At 42.0% G+C, this 14,084-nt stretch overlaps 1 protein-coding gene across 7 annotated transcripts in view; it reads left to right on the top strand.

Moving 5' to 3' along the window:
- The window catches only part of kst (spectrin beta chain, non-erythrocytic 5 kst), a 158,791-nt gene that overhangs the window by 124,205 nt on the left and 20,502 nt on the right, over positions 1-14,084 (top strand). For all 7 annotated transcript variants that reach the window (XM_088269217.1, XM_088269216.1, XM_088269215.1 and 4 more), the window contains exons 60-72: positions 312-486; positions 564-695; positions 1,448-1,632; positions 3,424-3,563; positions 5,082-5,230; positions 5,621-5,749; positions 6,758-6,843; positions 7,498-7,659; positions 9,849-9,997; positions 10,483-10,669; positions 10,991-11,126; positions 11,869-12,027; positions 13,259-13,456. In XM_088269217.1, coding sequence (XP_088125343.1) covers positions 312-486; positions 564-695; positions 1,448-1,632; positions 3,424-3,563; positions 5,082-5,230; positions 5,621-5,749; positions 6,758-6,843; positions 7,498-7,659; positions 9,849-9,997; positions 10,483-10,669; positions 10,991-11,126; positions 11,869-12,027; positions 13,259-13,456 — 1,987 coding nt within the window. The remainder of the gene's footprint in view (positions 1-311; positions 487-563; positions 696-1,447; positions 1,633-3,423; positions 3,564-5,081; positions 5,231-5,620; positions 5,750-6,757; positions 6,844-7,497; positions 7,660-9,848; positions 9,998-10,482; positions 10,670-10,990; positions 11,127-11,868; positions 12,028-13,258; positions 13,457-14,084) is intronic.

Raw genomic sequence — 14,084 nt, 5'->3', positions numbered from 1 at the left:
AAATATGCGAGATCGAAGATGTCGTTAGGTGGGGAAGGCAACGAAGAAGACAATGGTATGCGCGTGTGAGGAGAATGGAACCATCCAGACTCCCAGACATCGCATTGTACGGTCAACCCCAGGCAGACCGCCAAAGAGATGGGCCGATAGCTGGGAATAGACGTCGCAGGAGGCTAATCCCTCTTAAAAACAGGCCGTAAGGCCTACAATAAGAAGAAGAAGAAGAAGAAGAAGAAGACTCATGAGAGTCTTATAGAGCTGTTTATCACTTGACCCACGAAAGTCGTATAACACTCATGTCTCCTGTACAGGGAACCAGTGGTGAGCAGCCTGGCGGCGCGCTCGGCGCAGATGCAGCTGCGCGGGCACTTTGCGGGCCCGCGCCTGGAGCAGCAGGCCGCCGAGCTGCAGGAGGCGCTGCGCTCGCTGCAGGAGCAGGCGGCCCTGCGCCGCGTGCGCCTGCAGGACGCCGTGGACGCGCACACGGTAAGGGCCGGAGCGGCGCCTTTGGGACACCGCGCCCCGCGACCGATCTGGCACTGACTGTGCGTCTCTCCTTACAGTTCCTGGCAGAGGCGGCCGAGGCGGAGGCCTGGCTGGCAGAGCGGCGCCCGCTGCTGGAGAGCGCCGACCACGGCAGGGACGAGGACTCGGTGCAGGCGCTGCAGAGGCGGCTCGAGGCCATCCAGAGGGAGGTGGGTCTCGGCCCGCTCAGTCGGCTCAATATCACACTAGACTTGGTTTCATATTACATACTTATCTTATTATATCACACTTGACCTCATTGACATAATACATCATAAAACATTCCTTGGACATAGTATCACACTTGACCTCATTGACATAATACATCATAATACATCCCTTGGACATAATATCACACTTGACCTCACAGATTTCACATGATACCATTGACATAATAAATTAATATTAATATATAAATATAATTAATAATATCACACGACCTTATTGACTATAATACATCATAATACATCCCTTGGACATAGTATCACACTTGACCTCATTGACATATTCAATTCAATTCAAACCCTTATCCGCACCCCAATGGTGCATAGGGCACTGCATTATATAAACACAGTGTTATCTTGATCGTTAACACACAAAGGAAAGGTGATCAGCCCTCCGCTTCAGGTACGAGTCCAGGGTAATATTGAATAAATATTAGAGTGAAACAATCACTTATATTTATTTAGCCACCCTGGGAATCGAACCCGGAATCATTGACATAATACATCCCTTGGACATAATATCACACTCGACCTCATTGACAAAATACATCCCTTGGACATAATATCACACTTGACCCTTTTGACTATACACCTTATTGACATAAAATCACACTCCTACACAAGATACATCGCAATAATGTTATATCACACTTGACCTCACCGTCTTCATCATCACTCAATGACCTGCCCGGTTCCAGATCGCCACGTTCGAGAAGCAGGCGGCGCGGCTGGAGCAGCTGGCGCAGGCGCTGGCGGGGCGCGGCGCGGAGGGCGGCGCGGAGGCCGTGGCGCGCGCGCAGCACGTGCGCGCTGCGCTGGACGAGCTCACGCTGCTCGGCGCGCGGCGCCAGCAGCGCCTGCAGGAGAGCGACAAGTACTACGCGTGAGTACTGGTTCCATACTTACTCCTCCATTGCTAGGTGAAAGCAGGACCCAACTAGGGAGCACTCACGCTGAGAGCTGAATGCAGGACCCAACTAGGGAGTACTCACACTGAGGGCTGAATGCAGGACCCAACTAGTGAACACTCTGTCAGATCACACACGGACATTGAGACATTGCAAGATGTAACTTTGTTTTAAAATCACTATAAATATTTTATTATAACTTAATTATAATGTAAACCGGTTTCCAAGCTAACTGCTTCTCAATACTAAAAAAACATATTAATCAGGCTTGATAAAGAAGCGGTTAGCTCGGAAACCGGTAGACATTATAATTAAGTTATAATAAATTATTTATAGTGATTTTAAAACAAAGTTACATTTTAGATATAAAATGGAAAATCACAAAGTTAGTGCTTCAAATATAAATTATAAGTATAACATTTTGAGTGTGTCCAAATACTTGTTCACAAAATCTGGATTATTCTTTTCATCTCACCAATAGATGTCTCTAGTGAAGTTCTAGTGATTGAAGAATAATGTTTCAAAATTGGTTCATATATATGTATTCTATATATATATATATTCATTAGAATCCGAAACATACTAACCATCGACAACCTAAAAAGAGTTTACTATGCTATCGTTCACTCACTACTACAGTATGGCATTATTGCATGGGGAGGCTCATACAACAACATACTGAAATCAGTGAAAATAGTACAGAAAACCATAATTAAAGTCATCTTGAAAAAAAAAACATATTTCCTACAAAATTATTATTTAAAAAATTTCAAGTCCCAAATATAGAATCCATTTATAAAAAAACCGCAGTTTTTCAAATACTAAAGGGTGACAACTATTTAAATTTAACAAAAAATTTATCATCGAGATTCTCAAACGATTTTTCTATTCCAAAATGCAACACCAAGCAATTTCAGCAAAACTTCAAATATTTGGCAATCAAACATTTCAATAAACTCCCTAAAGAAATAAAAAAAATAGATGATATAAAAATCCTCAAGAAAAAAATTAAAGCTCTATACATTTAATTCTTTAAAAAAATATATTAAAAAAACTATTATATCTTTTATTATATAACATTAAACCACGAGTGTAAGTCCCTTTCCAAGCACAAGAGCACAGACTCTTTTATGGAGAGGCACAGCGAATCGAAATATAAAAGTTCTCCATATGTATAAATGATTCAAATGTTATTATGTTATAAATAAAAATGTAAATATATTAAATGAATAAAAAAAAAAAAAATATATAGAACTTCCAAGAATTTGAGTAGTGTGGTTGTCAATAATGGGTAGAATTGGTGAATGTTACACAAGTGTAAAGTGATCACTTAAACCAGCCTATGACGGTCGTCAGCTCCGTAAATGCCCAGACTTCCATATTCTTCTTCATCTTTGATGAGATGTCAAAAAATAAATTGTAAGTATTTGTTAAGTATTTGATGTCCGCCTCCGTGGTGTAATGGTCAGCGTGTTTAGCTACCGTGCTGGAGGTCCCGGGTTCGATTCCCAGGCGGGGTGAAAATAAATATTGGTGATTTAACACTGTAATATTTATTTAATATTACCCTGGACTGGTTCCTGAAGCGCAAGAGTGATCACCTTGCCTTTATGTAAGTAATGATCAAGATAACACTGCGTCATTCGATGCAGTGCCCTATGCACCATTGGGTGCGGATAAGGGTTATAATAAGTAATTTGTTACACTCAAAATGTTGTAAATGGTCGTGCTATGCTTGAACTAGTGCAATTATCGACATCCCGCAGGTTTGTTCGCGAGTGTGAGGAAGTCCACGAGTGGATCAACGACCAGACGGCCGTGGCCGCCTCGGAAGACTATGGGACGGACGTGGAGCACGTGGAGATCCTCATCCAAGCGTTTGACAACTTTGTGGCCGGATTCTCGGGTAAGACTATGATATTTATTGATTTGGCTTTTAACCTTTTAACTGCGTTAACTTTGTTCCTAAGAGACGCCCGTGCGCGGCGGTATTTCGCCGTTTTTTAAATGATTACTTTTATCATGTATTTAGTTAACAAACAATTTATTTTCCTAAATAAAAACGTTCAATGGGATTCATTGTGCCTTTTTGGTACTCTATAATAAACTTGTGTCACATTATTCTTGAAATATATCGTAATATAAATAAATTAGATCGTAAGATAAATAAATCAAAGCACGCATCGTGTGTCACTCTTACCCACTGGCGATGCGTAGCGTCGAGAGTGAGACAGATATAGGGCATGATTATGGCGCGGACTAATTACCGACCTCTAGAAAAATCAGGGATCTGTTCTTGTCCTTGTGATGTTACAAATTATTAGTCAGATATTTACTCTATAATAAACTTGTGTCACATTATTCTTGAAATATATCGTAATATAAATAAATTAGATCGTAAGATAAATAAATCAAAGCACGCATCGTGTGTCACTCTTACCCACTGGCGATGCGTAGCGTCGAGAGTGAGACAGATATAGGGCATGATTATGGCGCGGACTAATTACCGACCTCTAGAAAAATCAGGGATCTGTTCTTATCCTTGTGATGTTACAAATTATTAGTCAGATATTTCAACAGATGTCATAAGGTCAAGGATTGACGTATTATTTTATCCAAAGTTCCACACCATGAAAAAATCCCTCCAAGTTGAACTGAAGTTGGAAACTTGGAGCAATGTAAAAACACAAACGCTTATGTCAGCCGCATATGGGGCATGTTTTGTTAAAAGACACACGGTAATGCGAGCCGCGTGGATCCAGTTAATTTGTAGAACTCCATTTTGATTTATGTATTAATTGTTGAATCAAACACTGATTTTTTGAAAATACTAAGTTGTTTTGTTAATAAAAGAGTCTGCTCAATAAAAAGCTGCTCTTCATCTTCACCAATAGATGTCTCTAGTGAAGTTCTAGTGATTCAAGAACAATGTTTCAAAATTGGTTCATATGTAGAACTTCCAAGAATTTGAGTAGTGTTGTTGTCAATAATAATAATAATTGTCCCGCCTCCGTAGTGTAATGGTCAGCACGCTCGGCTACCGTTCTGGAGGTCCCGGGTTCGATTCCCAAGGGGGGTAAAATAAATATAAGTGATTTTTTCACTGTCGTATTTATTCAATATTACCCTGGACTGGTACCTGAAGCGGAGGGCTGATCACCTTTCCTTCATGTGTAAATGATCAAGATAATACAGCGTTTATATGACGCAGTGCCCTATGCACCATTGGGGTGCGGATAAGGGTTTTATTATATTCATATAGTCAATAATGAGTAGAATTGGTGAATGTTACACGTGTGTAAATTGAGCGCTTAAACCAGCCTTTGACGATTGTCAGCCCCGTATTCTTCTATTCACATTCTTCTTCATTTTTGATGAGATGTCAAAAAATAATATGAATTGATTTCTTTGTTTTGTTGTGCAGCCAACGAGGGTCGCGTGGAGGCCATCGCGGAAGCCGGTCTTCGGCTGGTGGAGGAGAGAAGCCCGGAGACGGAGAAGATAAAGCGCCACGTCACCGACACCCGCGCGCTCTGGGAAGACCTCCGGGAGCTGGCGCACGCTCGACAAGAGGTGACAACTTCCTTCCTGATCTTCAACCTTCCTTGATCAAGAATTTTGAGACATCATAGGATGGCTTATTGATTTTTTAACATTCCCTTACCGTGCGAAAAAATCCGCGTGTTTCGGTGCTGTGTAGTCTTCATCTTCTTAAAAATGTGAATAAAATAACTTGTCAAGGTGTAAGCTGCATAGAAAATTGATAATCAGGTTTTCAGGCGTTTCCCAGTATGCAAAAAACTTCTGGCATACAAATAAAATAATCTCTGCTAAATAAAACCTTTGTAAATCGAATCCTAGATGGATGTTGTGAACTCAATCATGGAACGTTATGAGATTGGAGAGAGGAAAGGAGCTGGAGGATGATCAAGGGACTGATTAGGTGTTGTTTTATGTTCCCAGGCGCTGGCCGGAGCTAGGCAGGTGCACATCTTCGACCGCACGGCTGATGAGACCATCTCTTGGATCGCTGAGAAGGAGTCGGCGCTCAGCACTGAGCTGGGAGGAGGACACGACCTGCATGCCATCCAGGTAACTGTAACTTCCGTGGTACATATCAACATGAATGGGTCTCGTATCGACCAGACCTGGAGAGGAAAAAATGTACCGGTGTGAAGAGGGATACTGGTTATGAAAGAGAACAAAGGTCATTAAGTTTTGAATATTGAAAGCATTAACTTTGTGGATCATATCGATATATTATTTCGAGAAATAAAAATACTTTGTGTTTTGATCCACTCACATTTTTACTAACCAACTAGTTTCGGCAACAACCTGTTGCCCATCTTCAAGGTTTAATTTATGACTAATATTATAATAATTCATCATAAATTCGTCATAAATTAAACCCTGAAGAGGGCAACAGGTTGTTGCCGAAACTAGTTGGTTAATAAAAATGTAAGTGGATCAAAACACAAAGTATTTTTATTTCTCAAAATAATATAAAGGTCATTGATACTATGTAATATAATAATGGTATGTTTGATCATAGTACGTTTAGTGAGAGGTCATTAATACCGGTATGTTTGATCATAGTATGTACAGTGAGAGGTCATTAATACCGGTATATTTGATCGTATAATGTACAGTGAATGCTCATTAATACCGGTATGTTCGATCATAGTATGTACAGTGAGAGGTCATTAATACCGGTATGTTTGATTGTAGTATGTACAATAAAAGCTCATTAATACCTGTATGTTCTATCATAGTATGTCCAGTTAGAGGTCGAACATACCGGTAATTATGAGCTTTCATTAATACCATCGATCATAGTATGTACAGTGAGAGGTCATTAATACCGGTTTATTCGATCCTAATAATTACAGTGAAATCTCATTAAATCCGCTATGATTTGTGTTTTCGGGCCATTGGAGAGTCACTGTGTTCTCTACACAGGCCAGTAAAGAGCCGCTGTGTTCTCAACATGGGCCATTGGAGAGTTACTGCATTCTCTACACGGGCCATTAGAGAGTCGCTGTGTCCTCTACGCAGACCATTGGGGAATGAGACATTCCATGTTTTTCTACATAATTCCAGGCCCTGGTGAAGAAACACGACGCCATGGAAGCCGACCTGGAAGCCGTCAAGTCACAAGTGGACAAACTGAGCAGCGAAGCGGAACGGTGAGTCCAAGATCCAACAGATTACTTCTTTTGCACATAAATATTATAATTAAAAGTAAAAAAAAAACTATTTTATTAATAAATAAAAAAAGATCCCACAAAGGCATGGCCTCTGTGTGTAGTGCCCTTTACAAGAAGGGCAAGAATACAATAAATGTAAAATAACCTATGAATGCTTAGAGGCTCTAAACCGCCTGGGCGAGAGAAACGCGATAAGGCTGGTTTGGGTGCCCGGGCATTGTGGTGTCATGGGTAACAAGGCTGCTGATATACTTGCAAGAACTGGTGCTGAGAGGCCACCAATGGGCCCTGAGTCCATATGCGGACTGACACTCGGCACTATCAAGTTTAGTCAAAAAACACATCCTTAGAAAACCTCTACTGGACTCCGAGAAGGTGAAGCTCCTACCACCAAGACAGGTCGTGAGTTACATGACTCACGTAGGTCTTGGGAGTGAGCTGTGATATAGAGGAAGGTCACAATAGACCTAATATAGTCGCAGTGACATAAGGAATGCAAGATCCCTTGACCAAAAAAAAAAAAGAACTTTGAATATTTTTAGGAAATAAATGTTGGCGCACAAAAACATACTAACAGACTATTTGAAATTATACTGTGAAAAATATAATTTATTCTGTTATTTTTTCATGTAGCTTGGGGTCGGCCTTCCCGGATGCCAAGGAGCACGTTACCGTCAAGCTGGAGGAGGTCACGGAAGCCCTGGGAGGACTGCTGGAGAGGGCCAAGCGGGGGCGGCAGCACCTGCGCCAAGCCGGACAGCTGCAAGCGCTGTTCGACGAGTACGGAGAACTGATGTAAGTGTAGCATCTTGTAACTCATCTTCCGCTAGTCTTAGTCCGCCGATAGCAGAAAAAAACGCTGAAATCGGTCAATGTTTATGAAAAATATTGTCGATTTTGTATGCGCCTCATAAAAAGGACCGTGAGTCGGTGGACGGTGAGTGGTTATATACTAATATTATTTACATTTTTGTGAAAAAATAAGAGAATGAATGCTGGGAACAAAGTGAATGGCGCACTGAAATCAGTTATAGCAAATAAAAACCTATCAGCGGAAGCTAAACTGGCAGTGCACAACGGAGTCCTGGTTCCAACTCTAATGTATGGAAGTGAAACGTGGAGTTGGCAAAAGAAGGATGAAAGTAGACTGAATGCAGTCGAAATGCCATCTCTCAGAAGAATGTGCGACAAAACGATGTATGATAGATGTGCGAATAGTGAAATAAGGAAGGAATGCAAAGCTGAGATAAGCATTATCCATAAAATTAAGAAAGGTGTGTTGAGATGGTTTGGACATGTAGAACGAATGAGTGAGGAAAGAACGGTACAACAAATTTATGAGGCGAATGTTAGCGGGAAAAGAAGCAGAGGAAGACCGAGAAAAACATGGCACGATCAGGTGTGCCAAATACTTGAAAGTGGTCAGGTTAGGAGTCGTAACAATCGGCGGGTATGTATGAGGAGATGCACGAACGCGGAAGAGGCGAAGAATGTTTGCAAGGACAGAGTGGTGTGGCGCTCTATTCTCTCTGCCTACCGCTGCGGGGAAGCGGCGTGATGGCTAGTTAGTTAGTTAGTTAAAAAAATAAATAAGTAAAAATGACTAACCACAAAGTAAATGCTTAAAATATTAATAATATTGAGAATAATAAAAAGGACCATTTGTGCCAAAAAAAGTATTGTTTTGCACAAATGGTCCTTTTTTTTAAAAAAAAATAAGTACTTTTATTACAAAATGATGTTGGATTTGAGTAGTTTGATATGTTAGACCAGTGATTCCCAAAGTGGTCTATATCGACCCCCAGGGGTCTATGACAACTTGCAAGGGGTCTATGTTTTAATTTGAATTTAAAATATAAACTTATAAAACCTTACATGTGTGGTTCAAAGTGAGTAACACTACATATACCGGCTGTCAAAAATACATTTGAAGTTAATGAATTTGATAAAAATCAATATCATGTAAGGCAAGGGGTCTACGAGATAAAAGAGTTTGGGAACCTCTGTGTTAGACCAATAGCAGTGTGGTTTCCAGTTGAATACCACTTTAATTTATCAGAAGGGAAGCAAGATGAAAGCGGATTACTTTTAACACAAATTTATTCAGTTCTATCGAATTACAATCAAGAAAATACTTAAAAATAATCGCGTGATTCTAATATGAGAACAGTTGAAATACGTGTCGATCTGAGGAGGAGCGGCGACGAAGTGTAACGGGCTCGCTTCCGTTCGTTGCGGGCTTCGTGTATGGTGCTTGCTATTTCACTCGATTTGAGTTGCCATAGTCGATGTGTGGGTTGCCACAGCAGAAAGAAACGCTAAAATCGGCCAATATTTGAGAAAAATATTGCCGATTTCGCCTTTTTCTTCAAGATTTTATCCGCACCCGATGGTGCATAGGGCACTGCATCATATAAACGCAGTGTTAGCTTGATTGTCGACACACGAAGGAAAGGTGATCAGCCCTCCGCTTCAGGTACCAGTCCAGGGTGATATTGAATAAATATTATAGTGAAAAAAAAACCGTATCCGTAGTGTAATGGTCAGCACGCTCGGCTACCGTTCCGGAGGTCCCGGTTCGATTCCCAGGGGGGGCGGTTAAATAAATAAAAGTATTTTTTTCAATCTAACATTTACTCAATATTACCCTGGACTGGTACCTGAAGCCGAAGGCTGATCACCTTTCCTTCACGTGTTACTGATCTAGATAACACTGCGTTTATATGATGCAGTGTCCTATGCACCATCGAGTGCGGATAAGGGTTTGAAGTGAAGAATTATGTACAAGGTTTATAGATCATTGAGTGGACGATTTAAAAAAAAACCTAGTACCTACTTAGAATGATGTTATGATGCCAAGGTTTAAAAAATAAAAAACCCCGGGCAGTGTTCCGGTAGTCCTTTTTCGAGTTCTTTGGTGATGATTTCCTGCACCGACGAATTTTCTCGCCAAAATTTGACTGTTTATGATGCTTGTCTTGCAGGGCGTGGACCAGCGAGATGCTGGCCAGGGTGACGGCTCCGGAGCTGGCCGCCGACGTGGCGGGCGCGGAGCAGCTGCTGGCCCGGCACAAAGAGATACGCACCGAGATCGACGCCCGCCAGGAGGACTTCACCAATTTCTACAAGACAGGTGATCCTATCAACTCAAAATATCAATCTCTAGAATGCCTTTGCCAGACTATACGGGTAGCGGCTATGTCGTTGTCGCCACATACCTTACAGTAGCTGACTTTTTCCTTTAGCCCTTATCTGCACCCAATGGTGCATAGGGCACTGCATCATAGCGATGCAGTCTTGATTATTAATTGCACGAAGGCAAGGTGATCAGCCCTCCGCTTCAGGTACCAGTCCAGGGTCATGTTGAATAAATATTAGAGTGAAAAAAATATTTTTATTTATTTAAACTCCCTGGGATCGAATGTTAATGTAACACGATAAATATGTACATTATATAATACATTTCTTTTAACATATATCAAATACTTTGTTTTGTTGATTCATTCCATTTTCCCGTTTTGTGGGTAATAGTATAAAAACCATATATTTTTAAATAAAAGTTCAATACCATTGCCTGAGAGTCCTTGACTTGTTGGCTAATTGTTTGTGGTGCCGCAGGCGCGGAGCTGGTGGACTCGGAGCACTTCCTGGCCTCGGAGCTGGGCGACAAGATGGCGGCGCTGCGGAGCCGCGCGCAGCTGCTGCAGGACACGTGGGCGCGCCGCAGCGAGATCTACGAGCAGCACCACGACACGCTCATCTTCAAGAGGGACGCCGAGACCCTGGACAACTGGATGCTGAACAGGTAACCTTGACAACTACCGACGCAAATTGAGGGAATTCAATGAGACTCTGGACTACTGGATGTTGATATGTTGTATTTAACTATATTTTTATTCAGCATCAAGTATATGTATTCTAAAATTACTGTATGTAATTGTAGAAGTACTTTTTCACCTTAAATTTTAGTACTAAATACTATCCTCATGCCACATCACTGCAGGGGTAGGCAGAGAGGATGGAATGCCACACACACCTGTCCTGAAATGTCATTTGACATTGGTAGGAAAGAGATAGAAATGGATCGATTATGAGGCATCAATTGATTCACATTTTCCGATCGCAGGGAGCCTCAACTCCGCGACGGGAAGGTCGGAGAGAACATCAAGCAGGCCGAGGAGCTGATCAAGAAGCACGAGGACTTCCAGAAGACCGTGGAAGCCCAGCAGGAGCGCTTCAACGCCCTCAAGAGAATCACACTGGTAAGCGCCGGCCCGCTCCCACTGTGGAACCTAGTATTGTTTTTTTTCGGCATCTTAACATAGATGAAGAAGAAAATGGAAGTCTGGGTATTTACAGGGCTTATGACCTGTCATAGGGTGGTTAAGTGATACGTTTTACACACATGCAACATTTATCCATTAGTTTTTTTGATATCTCAACATAGACGAAGAAGAATATAAAAGTCTTATGTATTTACATGGCTTACAACCTGTTATATATAGGCAGATAAAGAAGAAAATGGAAGTCTGGGTATTTACAGGGCTTGTGACCTGTCATAGGCTGGTTAAATGATACGCTTTACACACATGCAACATTTACGCAGCTTTTTTTTTATATCTCAACATAGACGAAGAAGAATATGGAAGTCTGGTTATTTAAACGGCTTACAACCTCTAAGTCATAGGCTGGCTAAGTGATCACTTAACACATGTGTAACATTCCATATTCTACCCATTATTCAGATTCAAAAGCCCATTTATTTCTGAACATTCATATTGCATTAATTTTTGGGTCGTGTATATATGCAAGTCTTGGATCCCTTTCACATGTGGGTAGCAATTTAATAGATTCGAAGATACTTCTACTTCTATTTGACGCCCAGACTTCCATCTTCTCTCGTATATAAACGATAGATGCTCCGTCCCAAGTCGGGACGGGACACCTACGACGTCTGCCTGACGGCCATACAGGGTGTTTGAGTCGCGTCTGGCGGGTCCACAGGTGGAGAAGGCGTTCGGGGAGCTGCGCAGCCGCGAGGCGCGCGCCCGCCAGGAGGAGAAGGAGCGGCAGGAGCGCGAGCGCGCCGAGGGCCGCCGCGCCGCCGAGCGCGCGCGCATCGAGCAGCAGCGCCGCCTCGAGCAGGAGCGCCACGCCACCAAGGTGACTACAGCCGCACGATCCATTCGCTTGCCGTTATCTCTCATTCATAAGCCACCAATATTCTCAATATTATTTAAAGCATTTACTTTGTGGTGTCCGCCTCCGTAGTGTAATGGTCAGCATGCTCGGCTACCGTTCTGGAGGTCCCGGGTTCGATTCCCAGGGGGGGTCAAATAAACAAAAGTGATTTTTTTACTCTAATATTTATTCAATATTACCCTGGACTGGTACCTGAAGCGGAGAGCTGATCACCTTTCCTTCGTTTGTTAACGATCAAGATAACACTGTGTTTGTATAATGCAGTGCCCTATGCACCATTGAGGTGCGGATAAGGGTTTGAATTGAATGCTTTGTGGTTAGTCATTTTTACTTATTTATTTTTTTACGAAAATGATAATAATATTAGTATATGACCACTCACTGAGATTTTTATGTCTACCGGTTTCGAGACGTACCCGTCTCTTCATCAGGACAATTACTATTACAGCATGCAAATAATATTGTTGCATGCTGTAATAGTGATTGTCCTGACGAAGAGACGGGTACGTCTCGAAACCGGTAGACATAAAATCTCGGTGAGTGGTTATATACTAATATTTTAAACATTTTTGTAAAAAAATAAATAAGTACCAATATTCACATATTCTGCCACCAAGGTAGACTAACTACATCCTCAACTCCATTCCCTTGCCCTTTGCCTTGACCTGATGGCGCTGCCATAGTAACAATTTTTTTAAATTAATTTAATAACACGTGTTTTTACCTGTCTTGTAAAATTCGATATGATGCAGCAGTGCCCTATGCACCATTGGGTGCATTTGCTTTGCAAGAGAAGGTCCGTCAGGAAGCCTAGATGCTTCTGTATCAGATCTGGGAATGCGCTGGGACAGCTTTCAGTATATGAACCATTGGGTTTAAAGAAGAAGAACGCATATAATACGGACAACTTCCCAGTTGAATTTAGTAAGCGTCAATTTAAAAATACAATCAAATAGTTAACGCATTTTGTTTGACTAGGGAAATAGAAATGGATCTTCCTTAAAAGATATCCAGAGGAATACCAAGGAATTCATGGATGCTGCAGAAAGATGACATGATCCCAAGGCATGGCCTAGGTGACGTTGTATATGACAGAAGGACCTACAGCCTGAGGACGAGGAGAGCTGACGCCAACAGTCTACAAAGACGATATCTAGCCAGGAAAAGAAGTTGACACATTTTGTCTGTGCAGGTGGAGCCGCAGAGCGCGGTCGGCACGCCCGATCGCCACGTACAGCCGGCGCTGCCATCGTCGCCGGCGCAGCCGGCCCAGCCGGCGCAGCAGACGCAGCAGACGCCCCCGCACGTGCAGAAGTCCGCCTCGGCCGCGCAGGCCTTCGGCGACCGCTTCAAGATGGTCACCGGCGTCAAGAGGGCTGAGAGCATGAAGGTAGGCCGAGAGAGAGAGAGGGAGAGGGAGAGAGAGAGAGATGGATTGTTCGTCTCATTCTTACGATATGGTGTAGATTTAGAAAGTTTGATCACGGTGGAATCCGGTTATTGTAATCATTTTGATAAATAATAAAGTACCAAATGGTTGCCTCCATAGTGTAATGGTCAGGAGTTCTGGAGGTACCGGGTTCAATTCCCAATGGGGGGGGGTCGAATAAATTTCCAGTGATTTTTTCACTCTAATATTTATTCAATATTTCCCTGGACTGGTACCTGAAGCGGAGGTCTGATCACCTTTCCTTCGTCTGTTAACAATCAATATAATACTGCGTCAATACAATGCAGTGCTCTATGCACCATAAGGGTTAGAAGGAGAAGAATATATATGAAACTAATACTAATGTGCCTGAAGCGGAGCTGGCAAACAATGCCCCGAATTTGATAACAATATGAGGATTTTAGTATTTGATATTTAAAAAAAAAATATTATTTATTTAATACAGTTACATTTTTTTAAATACGATTTCTATACTTTACACGATCTCATAATTTCAGTTGCGCTGAGCCTCTCCAAAAAAGAGACTGAGCTCTTGTGCTTGGAGAGGGACATAATCATATTATTTTTT

Source organism: Brachycentrus maculatus, unplaced genomic scaffold (genome assembly GCF_059751285.1).
Source record: "Brachycentrus maculatus isolate JH-2025_06_01 unplaced genomic scaffold, ASM5975128v1 h1tg000342l, whole genome shotgun sequence".
NCBI classification, from domain to species: Eukaryota; Metazoa; Arthropoda; class Insecta; order Trichoptera; family Brachycentridae; genus Brachycentrus; species Brachycentrus maculatus.
This window is presented reverse-complemented; position numbering and strand designations above follow the sequence as displayed.